This window comes from Thermothelomyces heterothallicus, assembly GCF_042370625.1.
Source record: "Thermothelomyces heterothallicus CBS 202.75 unplaced genomic scaffold P884_scaffold_17, whole genome shotgun sequence".
Lineage (NCBI taxonomy): Eukaryota > Fungi > Ascomycota > Sordariomycetes > Sordariales > Chaetomiaceae > Thermothelomyces > Thermothelomyces heterothallicus.
In genome coordinates this window covers 430676-451620 of record NW_027192578.1, presented here as the reverse complement: position 1 = coordinate 451620, position 20945 = coordinate 430676, and the positions used below count along the sequence as shown (strand labels likewise).

General features: G+C 56.6%; 8 protein-coding genes across 8 annotated transcripts; 6 read left to right on the top strand and 2 right to left on the bottom strand.

The window, feature by feature from the left end:
* Positions 1–1403: 1403 nt before the first annotated feature.
* P884DRAFT_204146 (sugar transporter) lies at positions 1404–3234 on the top strand (the record flags this gene model as incomplete). The annotated part of the gene is made up of 4 exons (XM_069438555.1): positions 1404–1576; positions 1654–1779; positions 1856–2954; positions 3064–3234. The coding sequence occupies 4 exons, from the start codon at positions 1404–1406 to the stop codon at positions 3232–3234; spliced, it is 1569 nt and encodes a 522-aa protein (XP_069296187.1).
* Positions 3235–8652: 5418 nt separating this feature from the next.
* P884DRAFT_301071 (complex 1 protein-domain-containing protein) lies at positions 8653–8944 on the bottom strand (the record flags this gene model as incomplete). Its single annotated transcript, XM_069444829.1, has 2 exons — positions 8653–8776; positions 8835–8944. The coding sequence occupies 2 exons, from the start codon at positions 8942–8944 to the stop codon at positions 8653–8655; spliced, it is 234 nt and encodes a 77-aa protein (XP_069296186.1).
* A 1060-nt stretch (positions 8945–10004) lies between these two features.
* Positions 10005–11777, top strand: P884DRAFT_246390 (Fumarylacetoacetase-like protein). Its single transcript, XM_069440462.1, has 5 exons — positions 10005–10166; positions 10338–10577; positions 10661–10696; positions 10776–11221; positions 11404–11777. The coding sequence occupies exons 1-5, from the start codon at positions 10152–10154 to the stop codon at positions 11537–11539; spliced, it is 873 nt and encodes a 290-aa protein (XP_069296185.1). The 5' UTR covers positions 10005–10151; the 3' UTR covers positions 11540–11777.
* Positions 11778–12865: 1088 nt separating this feature from the next.
* Positions 12866–13578, top strand: P884DRAFT_301069 (uncharacterized protein; the record flags this gene model as incomplete). Its single annotated transcript, XM_069444828.1, has 2 exons — positions 12866–13007; positions 13313–13578. The coding sequence occupies 2 exons, from the start codon at positions 12866–12868 to the stop codon at positions 13576–13578; spliced, it is 408 nt and encodes a 135-aa protein (XP_069296184.1).
* A 758-nt stretch (positions 13579–14336) lies between these two features.
* Positions 14337–14758, bottom strand: P884DRAFT_261488 (uncharacterized protein). The gene has a single exon (XM_069441562.1). The coding sequence runs from the start codon at positions 14730–14732 to the stop codon at positions 14496–14498; it is 237 nt and encodes a 78-aa protein (XP_069296183.1). The 5' UTR covers positions 14733–14758; the 3' UTR covers positions 14337–14495.
* A 361-nt stretch (positions 14759–15119) lies between these two features.
* Positions 15120–15880, top strand: P884DRAFT_40146 (uncharacterized protein). Its single transcript, XM_069445871.1, has 3 exons — positions 15120–15192; positions 15275–15715; positions 15838–15880. Exon 2 carries the CDS (start codon positions 15284–15286, stop codon positions 15662–15664), a length of 381 nt encoding a protein of 126 aa, XP_069296182.1. The 5' UTR covers positions 15120–15192; positions 15275–15283; the 3' UTR covers positions 15665–15715; positions 15838–15880.
* P884DRAFT_261486 (autophagy-related protein 22-like protein) lies at positions 15538–17839 on the top strand. Its single transcript, XM_069441561.1, has one exon. The coding sequence runs from the start codon at positions 15975–15977 to the stop codon at positions 17475–17477; it is 1503 nt and encodes a 500-aa protein (XP_069296181.1). The 5' UTR covers positions 15538–15974; the 3' UTR covers positions 17478–17839.
* Positions 17840–18774: 935 nt separating this feature from the next.
* P884DRAFT_204433 (uncharacterized protein) lies at positions 18775–20521 on the top strand (the record flags this gene model as incomplete). Its single annotated transcript, XM_069438578.1, has 4 exons — positions 18775–19057; positions 19151–19444; positions 19512–19642; positions 19730–20521. The coding sequence occupies 4 exons, from the start codon at positions 18775–18777 to the stop codon at positions 20519–20521; spliced, it is 1500 nt and encodes a 499-aa protein (XP_069296180.1).
* Positions 20522–20945: the final 424 nt, after the last annotated feature.

Genomic DNA, 20945 nt, shown 5'->3' with positions numbered 1-20945 from the left:
CAGGCACTCAGGCTCATCAAGGGCGCAACGGACCACTACGTTTTCGTATCATGATCGCGGGCAATCAAAGCGACAATGCACGTACGGTCCCTGAGCATGCTCGCCACACTTCGACTTGCCCTGAGAACAACCCAATTCCAACAAGCACGCCACTGGATTGGGTGAGATGCGTGTGTCTGGCGGGATCGTGCGAGGAATCCGTATCCATATCGGTCCGCTTTTGCCGGCAGCCCATTGGTTAACGCTCAGCGACTGCCAAATCTGTCCATCTCATTCGCTCGGGACTCTCGCTTGTGCTGGAGAACCCGCAAACCCACGCGAAACCGGTCCGATCGCCCCTTTGGCTGTCCCTCGTGGCCAAGGCCCGCCAAGGCTCGGCTGGGAAAATGTTGCGGTTGCCCGCGCATGGGGTTGGGCTGGGGCCGCCGATGCGGGGATGCAGAAGTTGGGGAAAGTTTGGAGAGATCTGGTGATCACAGGGGGCGTACGCTAGTGTACACCCGTACACAGTACACAGGCTGATGTCGTCTACCCCAGCTGCAGGGCAAGGCCCTTTGAGTCGATCCGCTCTGGCTCGCCCTCGGCCATCGTGTAACAAACAGCATCTCGAGTCTGGAACGCTGGAATCGCCGGCACGAGCCAGGACAACAAGGCGGCATGGTGCCAACCGCACCGGGGTCGCTGCACATGGTCTCAATCCCGCCAGGCTCCAAATTGTTCACCAGCGGCATGGTCGTCATCATTGGCATATCAGCCACTCTAGGAAAAGAAGAGCAACGAGCAACAGACCCAATGAATCTAGCTTGACAATCTACTGCCGCGCCGCTCCGTCCCGGCCTGACTATCCCTGGTAAAGCGACGCACCTGTACATGCACACTACTTCACACAACATGAGTGTGGTGCACGTACGAGTATGTATGTGCGGAGTACAGTACATACATACGGGATACAAACCGACACTACACTACTGTACTCCGTAAACCCCCCCCCCCCCCCCCCCCCCCCCCCCCCCGGGCGGCCGAAAACAAACCCCAAAACCAGCTATTTACAGAAGTGGAGGCGTCTCGTAGTGTGGTGGCTCGCAAAGGTGCGAATTGGGTTAAGCTTCACTGCGCTTGGCCTGGGTCCCCGTCTGTACCACGACACCCCGGCCGCCTTCCCCGGCCGCCTTTCCCAGCCGCTTATACGGTCCGGTAGTCCGTCTGGCGGTCCTTCCCCATACCCCAGAGCGGCTGCTCGTGCTTTTCGAGGTCTTGATAAACCTGACGTTCCCTCCGTCGATCTGATCGTCCCCTCCTCTCTTGTCTCTTCGTCACGGGTCCAAGGGAGACGGGTCGACATTATCGCCAACAACCTCACAAAGGAGCTGACCAGAGGACCAGCACCCGCCAAGCTCGACAAGATGGGTATCTTTGCCTTTAACAAGCAGAAGCCCAACGCTGAAGCGACCGCCGTCGCTCAGGAGGAGGCGCCCCAGTTCGAGAGGGTCGATTGGAAGAGAGATCCCGGCCTCAGGAAGCTTTACTTTTACGCCTTCGTCCTGTGTATTGCGTCGGCAACCACTGGCTACGATGGGTGAGTCGGCTCAATGCCTGGACGACTTGTGGATTGCAGTGTGTGCTGACGGCTCCTTTCTTGATTCTGGTTCGCAGCATGTTCTTCAATTCCGTCCAGAACTTTGAGACATGGGAGAACTACTTCAACCACCCGAAGGGCTCCAAGCTCGGTGTTCTCGGCGCTCTCTACCAAATCGGCAGCTTGGCTTCCATTCCTCTCGTGTGAGTGCTGCATATCGAGCCGTCGGGACTCATGGTTCCAGGACACGAACTGACCCGAGGTGTTTCCCCCTTTCAGACCCATCATTGCCGACCGCATCGGTCGTAAGATCCCCATCGCCATCGGATGCGTTATCATGATCGTCGGTGCCGTTCTTCAGGCTGCTTGCCGCAACCTGGGCACTTTCATGGGCGGCCGTTTCCTGCTTGGTTTCGGCAACTCGCTCGCGCAGCTCTGCTCTCCCATGCTTCTCACCGAGCTGGCTCACCCCCAGCACCGTGGGCGTCTCACCACCGTCTACAACTGCCTGTGGAACGTCGGTGCCCTGGTCGTCGCCTGGGTCTCCTTCGGCACCGATTACCTCAAGAGCGACTGGTCCTGGCGTATTCCCGCCCTCATCCAGGCCTTCCCCTCGGTGATCCAGCTCCTCTTCATCTTCTGGGTGCCGGAATCGCCTCGTTACCTGATGGCCAAGGATAAGCACGAGCGGGCCCTGGGCATTCTCGCCAAGTACCATGCCAACGGCGACGCCAACCATCCCACCGTCCAGTTCGAGTACCGCGAGATCAAGGAGACCCTCCGCCTCGAGTTCGAGGCCTCCAAGTCCAGCAGCTACCTGGACTTCGTGCGCACCAGGGGCAACCGCTACCGCCTGGCCGTCCTCATCTCTCTCGGTATCTTCTCCCAGTGGTCTGGTAACGCGATTATCTCCAACTACTCGAGCAAGCTGTACGACACGGCCGGCGTCACGGGCTCGACCCAGAAGCTGGGTCTCTCTGCCGGCCAGACTGGCCTCTCCCTCATCATCTCGGTCACCATGGCCCTGCTTGTCGACAAGTTCGGCCGTCGCCCCATGTTCCTGACCTCCACGGCCGGCATGTTCTGCACCTTCATCTTCTGGACCCTCACGTCCGGCCTCTACGAAGAGCACAACGCGGATGGCGCCCGCTACGCCATGATCCTCTTCATCTGGATTCACGGCATCTTCTACTCGATCTCCTGGTCCGGTCTGCTCGTCGGCTACGCCATTGAGGTTCTGCCGTACAAGCTGCGTGCCAAGGGTCTCATGATCATGAACCTGACCGTCCAGGCCGCCCTCACCCTCAACACCTACGCCAACCCGGTTGCCTTTGACGCGTTCGAGGGCCACAGCTGGAAGTTGTACATTATCTACACGGTGAGTTTTGCTTCCCCGCCCGCATATCGCTCGCCTCGCCGCTAGGGGAGGAGGGAAGGAGGGGAGAATAATAATAATAGATTGCTAACCGGACGGTTTCTGCTTACAGATCTGGATCTTCCTCGAGCTGTGCTTCGTTTGGAAGATGTACATCGAGACCAAGGGTCCCACCCTCGAGGAGCTCGCCAAGATCATCGATGGCGACGAGGCCGCCGTGGCTCACGTCGATATCAAGCAGCTCGAGAAGGAGACGCACATCAACGAGGAGAAGTCCGTTTAGAACAACAACAAAAATAATCGGCTGGTCTCTCCTGTTGTCCGTGATTTGCCTCGTTTTCCCTGTCTGCGGACGTGGTTTGGGTTGTGCGTTCTCGGCTAGCCTCGCGGGTCGTGCGGACGTTGTTTGGTAGAATATTCCCCCCCTTGTCACCGTCTTTTTGTTTTAATCAACTGTACCATTGAACCCAAACCAAAGACCAACGTTCCCCCGACTGTTCCTTGACCCGTTCTCTCACACCACACCATCAGATGATTGCCTCTTTTTACGCCTGGCCTGTCAAGCAGCGTCGTCCTCCTCGGTGATTACTCCGATCCTGCAGTGTCCCCCCCCGCCCCCCAAAAAAAAAAAAAAATCCATAGAGACCCCAACCAATGAGCCCACGGCAACCACTAAATTTGAGACTCGAGTGGTGGGGAGGGTGCAGCTGGGGGTTGCTCTGAGCAGCAAATCTCTTCTTGTTTCGCTTTTCTTTTCCTGCCTCTTGGGGCTACGCTTGGGAGTGTATACAGGTAGGTGTGCGGTGTGGGACGGGGCGAGGCGAGCGCGCGCGCCCGGAAACTCGCCCGCCCCGTGTGCGTGCACTAATCTTCGCGAGGTTGCAGATCCACGGCGTGGTAATTTACCAAGGAGATACCCCTTGGACGCCGCTTGTATAACTACTTGGACCCCGGAACGCGCCTAGGGCAGGCTGTATGTACGGATTACACTACATACAACGCAAAGCACGGGAGGCACGGCTTGCAACTGAGTCTGTTGACAGCAACAGGGGCAGGAGCAGCAGCGACCCTTGACCTGCTAGCGCCTACTTACTCCGCAGCGTACCCCGGATATATGTACATACAAGTCGGGTAAATATATAACTAGTACGCGCTAGTGTGGTGTACACCAGTGTAACTCTGTACTTACGTACGCAGAGGTATGAAAGGTACGGAGTACACGACGAGGACTCGTAAGCAGGGGGTGGATCGTCAGGACAGGTAGTTACATACAAGGTCCATGGTGTAGTGTATGGAAGCACGCTTTACTCCGCACTCAGTACGCTACTTTTAGTATGTGCGGATGAGTTTACGTACAGCATAACTATTCCGTACTTGTCATGTTCCTATTCCTTCTTGGTATTTACCCACGGCGTGGGCGTGGGTCAAGCGGGCGTGACCGAGACGCTGGGAACGGGATCCCCGAGCCTCCCCTTCCCCTTGGATAAATTGATCAATGTGCTTCCCTTCCCCTACTAGTACTAACTAGTTCGAGTTTTCGATGTATGTACTTGACATGTACGACAGCGCCTGTACCCGGGCAGGCGCAGAAGATGGGCTCTGGAGGCGGAGAGTCCCCACCGTTCCCGGTTCATGTAACTACTACAGTAGTGTACGAGTATGTCCGTCCGTACATTTCAAGCATGAAAGACCTCGTGGAAGCATGACAAGGCATCTGTTGGGCATGGTCCTGCAACTCCTGTCTCGGAAGGGATCTACATCCCGGTGCTTTGTAACTACATGCACACTATTCCGTACGCTCCACACTCCACTAGGGCGGGAGGATTCTTACAGATCGTCTCCTCAGGGGGGCAGGGCACGGATGGATGATGGAACTTTACAAGACCTTCCTCGCGTTTAACTCCCTTTTTGGAAGCGGGTGAGTCCTGTAACTATGTACTGTGCAGGACTAGAGTGACCCCCTCGAGGCATATCATTCCTTTTCATTTCTATTTCTCAGACGTAAAGGAAAAAGGGAAATAACTAAAGCCAAGAAACATCTAACCTCATATTCCCCGCTGACAACTTGGGCGCTTGTCTGGCCTGTCGGGAACATTTCGGATGTTGGATGTTAGGTAATTAGATGTGCAAAGGGCCATTGACTGATTCCAAATACTAGACCAGGCGAGTTTTACTTTCTCTGCGTTTCATGCAATATGACACATTGGCACGAAGCACGCGGCAACAACCAGGTATACACTATTATATGTGTGTACAATACATATATATATATATATATATGTATGTACAGCACAGTACACACATGCACTTTGTCCACTCGGATAGGTTCCAACTCAAGTTGACATGGACATGGACTTTAGCTCGTTGTCCCCTGCCCCCGCGCTGACGATTCGACGAGGGCACACATGATCCAATGGGGTCAACGGATGAGGTGGCAAGGAGAACGGGGATTCCAACGACGACCTGGACAAAACCGCTCCCATTGCTCGAGCTGGCGCGGGGAGAAGGGGTGGCGACGATGTGGCGAGAGTGGTTGATTGATTCCGTCCATCCTGCGTTTCGGACGATGGTCGGTTGGCGAGACCATGTCCGCTCTTCTCTCCACCACACGGCTTTCTTCCAGCGGCAAAATGCCAAAGATCTGCCCTTACCCACCCCCCCCCCCTTTTCCCTTTTTCCCTTTTGGCCCGACCACCTCCCCACAAGCCAGCACGCGGCTGGATCCGTCCAGAGTCCCCAGTGTTTCTTGCCCAGGCATGCCTGGATCTAGCCCAGGAGGAACTCCAGGCGTGTGGGTAAGCGGGTCTAGGGGTACTGCGCACATAGTAGTACATGCTAGTTAACCGGGTGCTGTCGTCTCTTGTTGGTATTCAAACGCAATATACGCATGGCTTGGCAGGCAGGCAGGAAGGATGCCTCCCTCCTCCTCTCCGTTCCCCTCTTCCTTTCGTTCCCTCTACTCCGTAGCCGGTGTGCGAGTCTGGTCCCCTTAGTTTGCTTTCTGCCACCGGCTCCTTTCGCGGGTTTGTGAACACCACGCAGCGCCCTTCCTGCATGGTCTGCTTCTCACTAGTCACTACCCAGCGCGCACGGCATGGCAGCACTGAGTTGTTGCAGTGCACACCAATCTGCGGCCAAGCATGCTGCCATGCCACTCCGCGGTACCCGGGTTGACCCACAGTAATACCGAGTTGAACGTTCACCTGTTCCGATTCCGTGCTCGCTTTCCCCGTCAACATGTCCGTGAAGGAACGTCGCTCCGAATACTCAATATCCTGCCGCACCACTTCCCCGTCTGGCAGCACGATGCGGCAGGAACACGCATGTCCTCTTCTCCGAGGAAGGACTCCGCCAACCAGCACCTCCAACACTTGCACGCTTCCAAGCACAGACCTTCGGATAAGGTGCTTCCCGCTTCTGTATAGCCCGAACGGAATATTTCCCCTTCCTCGACCGCCCAATCCCACGTCTTTGTTAGGACCGGCCGGGATTGACTGGAGCATGAAAGAGGACACGGGATCCCATTGCCCCACGAGAACCTGGAACAAGACGCAAGACACGGGACACGGAACGGAAACCTCGAAGATGCATGTCCTCCTTTGCGTAAAACAAGCCGTGGGTAACGTGTAGTGGTTCCCATATCTTAGCTGTTTTATATGGTATGCAGATATCTATACGTTGACCGCGCGCATCGCGTAGGAAACATACACGCGGCACACTGCCTCATAGACGGAACGGATGAGGGCCTGGAGAAGAGGGTTCTTCCCACATCCAAGGCAGGCTGGAAAGCGGCGGAAATGACCAACTGCATCTCTTTACACCAGCTTCTCATCTTCTGAGGCGAGTGGAGAGGAGGCGGGATGACCCGCTTCACGGTCCGGCTTGGTGCTAAGTGAGGAGCGTATCTCGCACAGCTGATATTATTTGACTGGACGCTGGCCTGAAACCGTGGCTTCCCGACGGAGGAACTCGAGAAAGAAGCGAAAGAGAGAGCAAAGACAGAGAAGAAAGGACGGCAAAGAACAGGATACTGTCACAGCAGTGGAAAGAATGCAGTCGGCTGTATTCTTGCCCCTTGGTTGTGGCTGGTAAGGCGCCGAGGATCAGGCATATTGTTAGTTACTCGAGACAAGTCTCAGCTGGAGGCCCCAGAACCTGCAAGGCCAGTTGTTGATGCAGAATGTAAGGAGACGGACGGCCATTCTCGTCGTACAGGGGGGGACAGAATGTGAACATGTTGTAGAGCTAGCCCCGTGCCTAGGCTATCCTCATCATGACAAGATACGCTGCGGAGGACGAGAAAGAAGGTTTGTTTGTCAAAAGGGCCTTGCCCTCCACCACACTCGAATAAAGGTTTCAATATCGAGAGCGGTGCTTCTCCTCCTCTGAGATGAGAACTGCAGGGGTGTCGTCCACAGCCACCCCAAGCAATCATCAGAATGTGCTCCTGAAGAGGGAACGAGTTGGGCAGCTCCGAAACAAGAGCGTTGCCCGCGTCTTGGAATAACTTTCACATCCGGCTGTTACTTGACCAGCTCTGACTTGGGGATGCTCAAGGGATGGTTTCGGAGCTTCGGCTTCCGCCAAAATGTCTCCTGGACCTCTCGATCGCTGGGGACTAGCGCATCTACCAGAAGGCGGCAAGTTTGATACTTGACTCGTACTCTGCGCGGTCGATAAGACATGCATCCCCAGATCTTGATCTGGTTATTGCGCGTTGATAGCGGCGTCTTTATGTATTGACGGCCGAGAGACGAGGAGGAGGGCTTGTTGAGGTCGCCGTTCCAGCGGCGTTGCAATGCGCAGCCCTGACGCTAGGTGTGAACCGATGAAGTATGGTGGTACTCCGTGAGTACCCCGGACGATGTTACACAACGACCTATGGCCTTGGAGGAGGGGCGACACTGGACATCGGCTGTGGGCGTCGTGATCATTGGTGCGGGAGTTCGCTGCCTTCGTCACCATTGTTGTGGCCGGCTCTGCCCAGGAGCTACTTGGGCAGGTACCGGCCTGAACGTAACCCCATTGACCGAGCTAACCAGATATGTGGCACTGCCTACTTGTCGTCTGGTCGAGGTTCATCAGTTATGCCGGGAGGGGGTGGGGGGGGGGGGGGGGGGGGGGGGGGGGGGGGGGGGGGGGGGGGGGGGGGGGGACCATCGGGCAGAATCGCGGAATGAGGAGTAACCTCTCTCTGAAGGATGCCCCTATGTGGCGCCGCGTTGTGCGCTTTGAATGTCATAGAGATTGACCCTCGAATTTTCTCTTGAGACGTTGCTGCAGTTTGCTAACCTGTCCCGAGCCGACGAGGGCCGCCGTGACGGACACGGGCGTGACGTGAGGCAATCACGCGAGCTCGGCAGATCTGAGAGCATGGAGACCTGTTCCGGAAGAATGGTGCGTTATCGGAGTGGAAATGGGAGTGATCAGATTTGCGATGAGGTGCTTGGAAGACTGTGTAAAGCGAAGAAAGCGGAGGCTGAAGTAGATGGGGATCGAAGTTGTAACAAGATGCGGGTCGTGACGAGGCCGTTCATCGCCACGCAAGGAATGAAATGAAAACGGAGACCAGCTAGAGACAACAGCATTTCTCATCCTGCGGCGAGAGGACTTGGTAAGCAGTCTCTATGCGTGTCTCGCGCCCATGGGGGTCCATTGTTGCCTAGGATGGAAGCTTCTCGTGGAAGGAGCAATCCGGTGCTCATTTGATGTCTTTGACTCCCGGTGACGAGTATATCTCGAGCTGGCGCCTGCCCTTTCGGAGAAGGAATTCGACCGCGGCAAAGTCACGCTTGTCAATTTTAATGTTCTTTTCAAACTCTCTTCTGCTTGTTCGTCAGCACTGACACTGTCTGGCACGTCGCTGGTAGGAGCATTATATACCTGGCAAAAGCTTGGAAGTGTTTGCGGTTTGCCTCGGGCTTTTTGCGGCATTCGCGAATGCATTGCCGGTAGAGGGCAAGCACTTCCTTCTGGAGTCCCGACAGACGCATTGCGATTTGTGTGAGTGCCAGAGGTGTAGTATGCGAAGAGTGGTCAGTTCGAGAAAGACGCCAAAAATATGCGCGTCACACAGCCTCGGTATTCCGGACCCCTATGCAGAAGACCGGCCCGCTGCGCTGTGGGACCCACCACCGAACCAGCCGGGCCGGGCCTACTGTGTATACTATGCGCATGGGGGGCCGAAACGAATTCGTCCCTTTTACTGATTCCCGTTTCCGAAGAGATATGATGCTTCCTCAACAACTTCCGCTAAGGTGTTTTGTGCATATCTTCAATTATCTCCAATGTTGTTCAAAGGCATTGTTGCCTACGGATACTAGGTATCGATCCCGCCTTGACCTTTTCAGGAAGTTTACGTCTTGCGGCATGCCCAGCTTGTGCATGACTCTGATCCCATCTCTAAACATCGACCTGAAAGAAAAATTGAAAAAACTACACCCAGACTTGTCTAGCTTGATGATTATCAAGAGTGTTGCGCGTTGGCGTGGAGATTTCTTTACTTTTGCGCTGTGAGGTAACGCTTGGGTATAGGTCGGCAAAGCTCCAATGACTTGGCTTCTCCACCGGGTAAGTTATAGAAAAGAGAGAATCTTAATATGCCCGTGGACGGCATTGAGGGTGCAGCTGGCAGAGTCAACGAGAACGACCACTTTCCTAGACCTGTTTAATATACATTTGCTTACCACAGACCAATGACGTGCTTACGGCCAACTGGTGTGCATGTGCTGTTATCCCTCTGTTACTCTTAACTACTTCCACGCCCTCTTGGCTCAGGCTATAATTCCGACGTATGTACTTGGTATGTACGTATCGGGAAGTCAACGGTATCGGCATGATAGATCTTCAGTGGATTGGTTGCTAGATGAGAGAACTATTGCCGCGAGTCTTGTTATAACAACCGATGGCTGGTGGAAGAATTCATCCGCAGCGGAAGCTTATTTCGCCGTAACATGACCCCGGTGACGAGCGCCCGAGCTTCGCTGCCAGTGTGGAGCGATGCGCGGCTTCTCCACAAAAGTTACAGGGGAGTAACCACCGAGGCACGCCCTGCTGACGGCGAGATATCTCCGCCATCGGCTTAACTCGGTCTCAAGTCTCAACAAGCAGTCAGGATCTTGCATTGTGAGACTCGCAATCGAGCTATCTCTTAGCTTTTCACCGCTCCCACCCGATATAGCAACCAGCTACCAGTTAGTCATGCCTTCATTCTCTGTAAGTTCCTCCACTACCAGCTTTCGCTCTTATGACATGTGCGTACATTGTTCTGTATGTATGTATGTACATACATACATACAGTGTACGGACGGCATGAGGCTCATCAGTTGTCTTCGGTTTCAAATAATATCGTGCCAATAATCGGGAGATCTCCTAACCGGCCTACAGCGCCTCGTCCGCTTCTTGGCCCGGGACGGCCGCACCTACTATGGCGATGCCATCTTGCCCCGCGGCGTTACGGATATCAGCAAAGCACGCCAAGCCCGCATCATCAAGGGCGACATCTTTGGCAAGCACGACGTCACCGACCAGGTCGTGGACATCCGGACGCTTCTGGCCCCCCTGGCCCCCGAGGACGTCCGGACGGTGAGGTGCCTCGGGCTTAACTATGCGGCCCACGCAAAGGAGGTGAGTGCGGGCGGGCGCAGTTCTCTGTGTTGTTTTACTGGCTGCAGCGGAACGATAAGAGGGGCTGACGGAGATGTAAACAGTCCAAGATGCCCATCCCCCAATACCCCGTCGTCTTCGTAAGTAACTTACCCAGCAGCCCCTCCGGGAACTTGATATGCACGTCTCCGCCACATCGATACCTGACGCCGTCGCCAGTATAAACCCGCGACCTCCCTGACCGGGCCATCGGATCCGATCCCCGTCCATCCCATGGCCCAGCAGCACACCGGCCTCGACTACGAGTGCGAGCTGGTGGCCGTCATCGGCAAGCCGTGCTCCGACGTGCCCGAGTCGCGCGCGCTCGACTACGTGCTCGGCTACGCGGTCGGCAACGACGTGTCGCACCGCGACTGGCAGCTCAAGTTCGGCGGCGGGCAGTGGTCCCTGGGCAAGGGCTTCGACGGCTGGGCGCCCTGGGGCCCCGGTATCGTGAGCCGCTCCGTCATCCAGGACCCCCAGGCGCTGGCCATCCGCACGCGGGTCAACGGCCAGACCATGCAGGAGAGCACGACCGCGGACATGATCTTTGGCGTGGCCAAGACCATCGCGTTCCTGAGCCAGGGGACGACGCTGATGCCGGGAGATCTTATCTTTACCGGGACGTGAGTGTCTCCTCCCTTCCCTCCCTCCTTGCTCACTGGCCTTCCTCTTAGCATTTCCTGCTCGTTTTTGTCCATTACCATCCGGTCCCCATCCTTTTCATGTTCTTTCCTGGTTTCTCTTCTCTTCTTCTCCGATTTGTTGATTCAGTCGGGGCTGGCTTGCTGATTCTTTAACGCATCAGGCCTCAAGGTGTCGGCATGGGCAGGAACCCCCAAGTGTGGTTGAAAGATGGGGATGTCGTCGAGGTCGAGTTGGAGGGCGTTGGGACCTGCACGAACAAGGTTGAGTTTAGCCCCGCGAGGGAGGCAAAGCTATAAATGTGATTAGGTAGGTAACTGGCTTAGAAGCCACCTGCGATTGTACGCACTTGAAAGTCTCCCCCCTTTTTTCGTTCTCGAAGTCCAATCTCTGGGATACTGCACAGGCAGATCCCGCGTGCAAAAAGAATCCGGGAATGGTTGTTCTAGTCGAATTTTTAGGTGCAACCTTTGAGCTTTCAGATCAGATATAATCACTCCGTGGTCGATGTAACCGATCCCCAATACCAAAATCAGCAGTTACACAGACGCCTTGTGCGGAGGCGCGGCGCAGGTTTCCTTGCCGTTAGCCTCAGGGTTGTGGATCAAGGCAGACCATCGGCCTGTCTAGATTTGTCCCTCATTTGACCGACGATTCGATAGATTCCAGGAGAACATGTCGAGGCCATCTCTCACCGATTTCCGATTCCGTGACATTCAGACTGGGTTTCATTTCACTCATTTCTTCTCCCCTTTCCCTTTTGCCATCAAGCTGTCCTGTTGATGTAAAGCTTGAAGATTCTTGACTGAGAGAAGGAGAGACGTTGGACGGTATGCAAAACGCAAGTACGCAAGGTGAAGACGAGACTTATCGTCGATGCGTGAATCCGGTACGTAATTGAGTTTGTCCTCGGTCTCTGAGTGCTTTAGCGAGTAAGCCTAATTATATATACAGTACGGAGTACCAGAGTAACAAATGCCTAACGCTGTACGGAATACATGCATACCTAACCTCCGACGTAAGGTAATGTAGCTTGCAGATCAGAAGACGTTGTCTCTCGGTCAATCACTTGTCATTCGAGGAGCGAATTTGTTCACAGCGTCCTTGGACAAATTAAACTGGAACAGCTCGCCTACGAACCAGAGTGGCCTGTTTGCCAAGGTTGCCATGGCTGGGAACCAGCAGTAGCCGTGGGGGTCAGCGAATAGGTACCGGATATTGGAATATTGTCTTATACCCTATTTGGTTAATGCCCAGGGACCCGAAAGAACGAATGCCTGCACGTAGGTCTTGGCAGGCCTCGCCTTATCGTTATCTCCTGCTTGTTATCAGTCCTGAGGCACAATGTGAGGAAGTATCATGACAGAGCTGATGCTGACTTACCAATCCAACTTCCAGGTCCAGCTGGAGTTGGCAATCTTGCGCGATCAACTGAGCTCTGCGTGCGGCTGAATTGCATAATTAATAGAGCGCGTCTCGCCTGCTATATCTGCGGCCGCTTTTTTCCCTTCCTCAAGTGACGTCGTCCTAAACACTCGCTGAACCATCCGCCGCACCGAGCTAGAAAACTAGGCACTTTCGAGCCGGAAATCCTCTGTTCAACGCCAACCAAAGGAGAGCTCAGCATGGCGGCTCCCGAAGTTTCCCACGGCCGCGGCGGCGCGGGCAATATCAATCCTGACGACACGAAATACGTCGACGGAGAGGTGGTTCGCGTTGGTGCGGAGGGGAGCCATGGAGATGGGGCTTTTAGTACTGGTCGCGGAGGTATGTATGACTCGCCGCCTTCCGGTGGTTTCTCCTTGCCGTCCTCCCATCCGATCATACCCTACGGGCGGACGAAACCATCTCGGAGCCTCGCCTCCAGTTTCTCTCCATCGTCAGAGTTGGTGGTCAGAGGTTGCGAACCGCGTTATCACAACCGGGCCACACGCACGGAAGCCACCCCCACATGGAACGCATGCCAAGCCTCGTCTCGCGATAAGAACAACGGGCACCCCCAGCTACTCCACGATTCATCGCCGAGCTAACTTATCCCTCTCTTTCCCCCCCTTCCATTCAACCGGGAATAGGCGCGGCAAATATTGGCGACGCGGGACAGAAGCAAGGCACACGCTTGGACAGGGACCTCGTGCCCGAGGCCGCCGTGCGACCGAGCCAGGACAACGCCGACTACCACGTGGGCCGAGGCGGTGCCGGCAACGAGCGCCATGTTACCAAGAAGTCGGAGGAGGCCGACGGCGCCAGCGGCGCCAGCGGCGAGGGACTGACGGCGCCGGTCGGGCTGGCGGACAAGCTGAAGAAGAAGCTCTTTGCCGTGTTTGCGAAGAAGAACTAAGTGCTGGGAGAAAGGGCGTTGCTGCTGCTGCTGCTGCTGCTGATTGGGGGTGGATTTTTTTTGTTTCTGTCTTTTCACGTTTGATACCACCAACCGAGGGGATCAGAGGAGTCGCCATGGACCGTTTTTTGTACTCGTGTATCCGTACTGTAGTATTCGGGAATTTGTCGCAGCCGGCATTTGGCCCGGCTCTCCTACGGAGGTACCTGCGTCATGATCTTCATTCTACCGCTGCGGTCTCCGCTAGTTAGATTGCACAGCTTGCTTCCCTCGAAGACGACTTGGCAGGGGCTGTAAATCGGATTCTGATTTCGGAAACGAAACCAAGTCTGTATCCGTAGTCTAGGGTGGTTCGTGAGACACCAAGGGTGCGCGCTAATACCAGAAGCAAGACGGTGTGGCGTGTTTTGGGCGGCCACGTCCGAGAAGAGAAGCCGCTGTGCCCAGCGTCGTGGTCGGTGAGCCCGTCTGATTCCGGGTTAGCCGCTAGGCAATCGGCGCAGCAAGGTCGCAAGGGGGGCCCGCAAGAACTGTGCCACACAAGCATGCCGTCGAGATCGCCACCATCCTGGCGGTCGTTGGTCACGCAAAGCCTGCTTTGGGAAGGATTGGAAACGGTCATCATGGGCACGGCTGAGCTGAGAGTTATTCGGATCTTGAAGCTTGCGAGCCGTAGAAAATAAAAGAAGCAATATGGGCCAGGGAGACTGATCACCGATCTGGCACTAAACCTGTACACACATACATCCAATTCCCCGCTTTCTTCCGTGACTACGCGGCCGTTCTAAAAAAGGTAGCAGGTGTTCGGTTCTGGTGTTGTAGAGATTGCTACACCACTACGCTGCACACACATCCGAGATCACGAGGCGCAAGATCTTGGACAAGGCAGTCGGCAACTGCCTTAGAGCGGCCCGTGATCAGCACACCCAACCACTCTGGTCCCCGGATTCGCGCAACCAGCCCCGTTCACAGGGTGGAGAGAGCTTAACCAACATGTAACCCGGATGCCGGGGGAACTGCATTAAATAACTGAGGATCGATCCTGGCGACGACATCCGGTCTGGACGTCGAGTGTCTTCGACAACAAAAACTAGGAGGCAGGGCGAGCAGACAAGCAGAAGAGCACTCAGATCCCCGACTGAGGAACCGAACATGAAACCACAAGAAGTACGTCCGTACAGTAGGTGGCCCACCCCGCAACACAGTCGATTTCCTCGCAATCTGGCTCACCGAATTCTTGGAATCACAGTTTCCGTGCTGGCCCACGATTCGGTTTGCGAAGGAACTCTGTTCGAAGTACGCGATCAGACGTTAATTAGCGATTGAACCTGACGCCTGATCGATTGTCCCAAGCAGCCAATATCTCGGAAAGATTGGTGTCAAGACTCGGACGGGAAATCCTCGGAGCTAGATAGTGCAGCCAGCTGGGCACACCGGCCGGGCGTTGGGCGAAGCTGAAAGGCAAGACGTTTGTCTTGCTAAAAAAGACGGCCGCCTGAGTGGTGGGCTGAAGGTGCCCTCGCTCCTGCTCTTTCAGGTGTGCGCACCTCGGCGCCGACCTCGTGCTGCACTCGGTTGCGCCCCCGTTTCCCAGGAGGGGTGCCAGGTTGATCTGTGCGCCGCCAGTTCCAGTTGGCTGTTTGTTGTGCAGTGGGTGCCTGCCAGAAGCGGGCAGCGCTAACACAAGTCCAGGTAGGCGGGATCGATGGCCGCCCGGAACGAGCCCGAGCGCCCGCCGCTCACACCGCGCCTCGTTTCCCGGTTCTCGCAGCTGTCAAAGCAATCCTTTCTCTCTCACTCATCATCCTTCGAGGCCGACGACGAGCGGTCGAGCACCGGGTCGCTGGAAGACTTCGGCATCATGCGCCACAGCCGCAGCAGGAGTGACGGCGGCGGCGGCGGCGGCAGCAGCAGCAGCAGTAGCAGCACTGGCGCGCCGCCGCCGCCGCCGCGCTACTCCGGAGACGACACGCGCCCCACCAGCTCGAAGGAACTCGCCGGCTGGTATGCCTACGCTTTCGCCGCTGAGGTCTATGTAATCTGCGGTCAGTGGTTTTCCCGGGTGAATGATGAAGGCGACGTTTGACGGCGGTCGCTGCATGATATCATGAGCTAACGGGATGGTTTGTAGGAATCAGTACGTGCTTACTCCGGGCACCTGTTGCTCTCAATCAGAACTCCACACCCTGCGGGCACCGGGGTGCCCCGTTTTAATTGCACACCGTCAACCCGAGGCACAGGAAAACTGACTGCATCTAGGCTCTTTCATCCCCATTCTCCTAGAAACCCTAGCCAGAGAGAACGGCGTTCTCCTCTCGGACCGAAAGACTCCATGCGGGTCCAGCTCGGACAAGACCGGCGGCGAGGGCGGACAATGCATTGTCTATGTCCTCGGTATGGAGATCAACACGGCGAGCTTCGCCATGTACACGTTCAGCGTAAGCGTCCTGATCCAGGCACTGCTGGTGGTTAGCATCAGCTGCGCAGCCGACCACGGCAACTACCGCAAGAAGTTGCTGCTCGCCTTCGCCTGGACCGGCAGCATCTCCGTCATGCTCTACATCTTTGTCTCGTCGAATCTCTATCTCTTTGGCGCGTTTCTCGCCATCGTATCCAACACCTCCTTTGGCGCCTCATTTGTCCTTCTCAACTCCTTCCTGCCGCTCCTTGTTCGGCACCACCCGGAGGTCACCCGGCAAGAGGCCAACCTGCTGTCGTCGTCGTCCAACGGCCAGGGGCCGCAGCACCACGTAAGCACCGAGGACGAGGGCACACTAGCCGACTCGACGGCGGCCTTGTTGTCGAGGGACACCCTAGAGGACGGATACGTCATGACCCGAGTGCGGACGCGCGAGGAGCTCACCTCGCATGAGCTCAACCTGTCGACGCAGATCTCGGCCAAGGGCATCGGAATCGGGTACATGGCCGGCTTGTTCCTGCAGTGCGTCGCCATCTTCGTCCTGGTCCAGATGAAGAACACGACCTGGTCCCAGCGCGTCGTCCTCTTCATCATCGGCGCCTGGTGGGCCGTCTTCACCGTCCCGGCAGCCATGTGGCTCCGCCCGCGACCCGGGCCCCCCTTACCGGCAGCATCCCGCAGCAGTGGCATCCGCGCCTTCCTCTCGTACACGCTCTACGCCTGGAGGTCCCTCTTCCGCACCGTTCAGCTCGCCCGCCGGCTGGTCGACATCATGCTCTTCCTCGGCGGCTGGTTCCTCCTCTCGGACGCCATCGCCACCACCTCCTCAACCGCCATCCTCTTTGCCAAGACGCAGCTGCACATGGAGCCCTGGGCGCTCGGCATGATTAACGTCATCTCGACCACAGCCGGCATCGCGGGCGCCTTCTCGTGGTCCTACATCTCGCGCCAGCTCAGCCTGCAGGCCCCGCAAACCATCCTCGCCTGCATCGGCCTCTTCGAGCTCATCCCGCTCTACGGCCTGCTGGGCTACCTGCCCCTTGTCCGCAACTGGGGCGTCTTCGGCCTGCAGCAGCCCTGGGAGATGTACCCGCTGGCGGCCGTCTACGGCTTCGTGCTGGGCGGCCTGAGCGGCTACTGCCGCTCGCTCTACGGCGAGCTGATCCCGCCCGGCTCCGAGGCCGCCTTCTACGCGCTGTACGCCATCACCGACAAAGGGTCGAGCGTGTTCGGACCGGCCATCGTCGGCGCCATCATCGACGCCTCGGGCGAGATCCGGCCGGCCTTTTGGTTCCTCGCTGCGCTCGTCGGGCTACCGGCGCCCATGATCTGGTCCATCAAGGTCGAGAGGGGCCGGCGCGAGGGGGAGAAGCTGGCCGAGGTGATTGAGGGCTTTAAGGTCGCGCAGAACGGGGAGATCGAGAGCGACCAGGAAAGCAGGGCGATTCTGGACGCCTACGACGAGGAGACGGATCGGTAATGGTCGCCGGACGTGGGCCTCATTCAATGATCTGTGGAAATTTTTTTTTCGAGTACTGTATTCTTTTATCGCAGTTCTTTTGCATAGCGACGGTGTTTCGTTGTGTCGTCCGTTGATTCTGTTCACTAATGGCCCTTTGAGACTATCAAAAATACCATCCCTGTTATGTAACGGATGTGCTATGGAGCGAAGAGTGACAATGACGGGTTACAACACAAAAATGATGTGCTGGAAATCTTGGGATTAAGAGTTCGCTTAACATCGGCGCCGCCTGGTCGTCGATCCGTCCTCTGGTAGCCCTTACCTTGAACCAGCCTCTTGTATGCTCAGAGCGCGATGCCCAATCTATATCAATTTCATGACCACAACTTCGCGATGACCATGATTCTGCTACTAAACCGGGATACCACACTACCGTTAAATGCCTCGTAGACGGGGAATAATAGCTCTACGTAGCCGGGTCGCTTCATTGGTGAATGGGAAGAAAGTGGTCGTGTAAAGTTGGCGAGTGGATGATGGATGCTGGTCGAATAATAGCCTTTTGGAATCCGGATTGAATGAACTATGATACTCCGTAACTAAGCTAAGGTTTTTTTTTTCCAAAAAAAAAAAAATCGCAAGCTTCACTGCAAACTAGTACGCAAAGTAAGAAGAATTGCAGATGCCAATTTAGCTAGTTGGCTTAGATCTTGACGCGGGACTCCATCACCGCGCACCCCCCCACCCAACCTTCTCCTCATCTCGAGATCACGTGGCTGGTGCACTTGTTTTCTCTGCACGGCCCCGGTTGGTGGAAGGGCTTCCGGGAAATTTTGCTGACATCTTCGTCGCGACGGAGAACGAGCAACGGTCTGATTGCCATTGCCCATTGGCACAGAAGCATCGCTCGCCTACACGGCAACGGTTGAGGGAAGGTCATGCGAAGGCCGCGACTGCCTTCTGACGTCGCAAGCACCCGCGTCGCACCGATTTAGGCCGTCTTGACTCCCTCTCTTCGGCCATCTCCCAGCCACCGCAGTGGCCTCTTTGCTGCCCGCGCTTCCGCACCTCACCCCCGGCAACTCCTCTCGCGAAGCTGGCTCATCTCCGGAAGCTTCGCACAACCACCATCGCCACCACCATCGCCACCACCGCCCTCACACCCACGCATTTGTTCAGCGCGCCCATCATCAAGCGCTAGTTCCATCCTGTATCCGCCACACCCACGCGCGAGACCAACAGCGATTCGCCTAAGCGCAGCGCATCCTCCTCCTCCCACCCCCCCTTTTTTTTTCCAACAAACAACACTCACGCAACCATGGCGTCTGCGCGCAAGCGACCCAGGGTCGAGCCCGAGGACAACCGCGCCGAATGCCCGTTCACCATCAAGATCGTCGACCCCAAGGATAAAGAGCAGAAGAAGAAGAAGCGACGGCGCACCGAGAGCGGCGACGAGGAGGACGCAGCGCAGAGGATCAACCTGCAGTTGTCGCCCTTCGCTCCCACCGGCAAATTCAAGACGCACGAGACCATGGACCTCTTTTACCAGGTCGACCCCGCCAAGAAATGGACAGACATGACGAGATATAACAGCTTCGTTCGTAAGTTCTCTTCCCGCCTCGTCGCCTCTGCGCTCGGGCGGCGCCAGTATCCGGCCATGTGGGGCTGACCTGCCGCGTTACCTTGGCGCGCAGTCAACGGGATCAAGTACTTCAGCGAAGGCTTCATCTACGTCGCGAACGACTCGAGCATTGAGCGCCAGAAGGCCGTCAACAACAATGAGCCGATTCAGTACCGGAAGAAGTCGGACGACGACTGGGTTGCGCGCATCTTGGAAATCCGCGCCAGCGACGAGCACCACGTCTACGCGCGAGTCTACTGGATGTACTGGCCCGACGAGTTACCACAAGGCACGCACGACGGCAAGAAGATCATCCAGGGCCGGCAGCCGTACCACGGCATGAACGAGTTGGTCGCTTCCAACCACAGTAAGCAACCCTTGGCCGCGCCGGCGCATGGCCGAACCGAGCAAGACGCTCTGACAAGTTGGCGCAGTGGACATCATCAATGTAGTTTCCGTCACGTCGCAGGCACAGGTGAAGCAATGGTTCGAGGAGAACGATGAGGAGATACAGAACGCGCTGTACTGGAGACAGGCGTTTGACGTCAGGACATACGAGCTTTCGGTATGCTGCCCCTCGGCTCCTGCCGTTGCCTCCCCGGTTTCAAACCTCGCTTTATTTTACTGACAACCGCCCTTTTCCGCTTCCCAGAGTGTCGAGCTAGTGTGCAGTTGCAACACACCCGGGAACCCGGACAAGCTGCTCATAGGGTGCACGACGGAGCCCTGCAAGAAGTGGATGCACGAACAATGCATCATCGACGACGTGCTCAGGACGGTGTACAAGCGGCTGGGCACCGATAAACCACAGCTGGCGCCGGTAGCCACGAAGAAAGAGGAGACGGGCGACGAGGGCAAGCGCCCGTTAAGCCCCTCCGAGGCGGGCGCGGAGGGTGCCGCGGAACAGTCGATTGACGTGAAGTCCGAGGCTGCACCGTCAGACGCGGTCCACGTCGGGACGAAAGACAAGGTCGAAGCCAGGCCCGCAGCAACCGACGATGAAGATGCTCAGGCAGCGCCTGAGGATTCCCTTCCCGTGCGAACCGCGGCCGACCAACCATCACAACAGCAACAACAACAACAACAACAACAGCAGCAGCAGCAGCAGCAGCAGCAGCAGCAACAGCAACAGCAACAGGAGCAACAACAGCAGCGAGCTACGAGCGAGATCACCGCCACCACCACAGACACGCCGAGCAAGCCGGCCGGCTCCAGCAAATCGGCGTCGGGGCGCAAGCCAGGTAGGCCACGGAAGAAAGGCGCTGCCGAGGCGAACGGAGAGATCGCGCGGCCATGGGAAGGCTTGTTCGAGGCAACGCTCAAGACGGCAGACATAGGCCCGCCATTGGTCGAGATCCGGGATCTGCGACCCAATGTCGTGGGAGGAGAGAAGATCTGGACGGAGCGGATCAAGTGCCTGCTCTGCGGAAACCAAGTCAACTAAGGTGGGCCGTCCCAGCCCCAGACGGGGAAGCATACGTTGCGCCGGGGGATGGAAGAGAAGGGAAGAGAGGAGAGGAGAAGAAAGAGGCGACGAGACAAGAGGAGGGAGAGGATGAAGGGGGTGTAGATGCGGGTGAGGACGCAGTACGGAGAAGCTCATGGTCCGCCATATGGGTGCAACAGCCCCAGCTCGGCTGGCAGCAGATTCTACCGGATCCTTGCGTCGAATGACCTCCTCATTCTCGGTTGGGCTGCCGTGGATCGAGGACTAAGGGCTGCTGAAACACTGCACACGTACCGATAAGGCACCCTCCTCCGGCGACGCGGAGGCGGAAGCGGAGACGGGAAATAGGAGCGGAAGGGCCTTACAGGTACATGACGAGTGTCTAACGAACTCTGTAATTGCGACTGGGAGTACAGGAGGG

Coding starts and splice junctions, on each gene's coding strand:
- P884DRAFT_246390 (XM_069440462.1), top strand. Junction 10,578..10,660: donor ATGCGGCCCACGCAAAGGAG/GTGAGTGCGGGC, acceptor AGATGTAAACAG/TCCAAGATGCCCATCCCCCA. Junction 11,222..11,403: donor GATCTTATCTTTACCGGGAC/GTGAGTGTCTCC, acceptor TTAACGCATCAG/GCCTCAAGGTGTCGGCATGG.
- P884DRAFT_261488 (XM_069441562.1), bottom strand. CDS start 14,732: ATGTTCGGTTCCTCAGTCGGGGATCTGAGTGCTCTTCTGCTTGTCTGC.
- P884DRAFT_40146 (XM_069445871.1), top strand. CDS start 15,284: ATGGCCGCCCGGAACGAGCCCGAGCGCCCGCCGCTCACACCGCGCCTC.
- P884DRAFT_261486 (XM_069441561.1), top strand. CDS start 15,975: ATGGAGATCAACACGGCGAGCTTCGCCATGTACACGTTCAGCGTAAGC.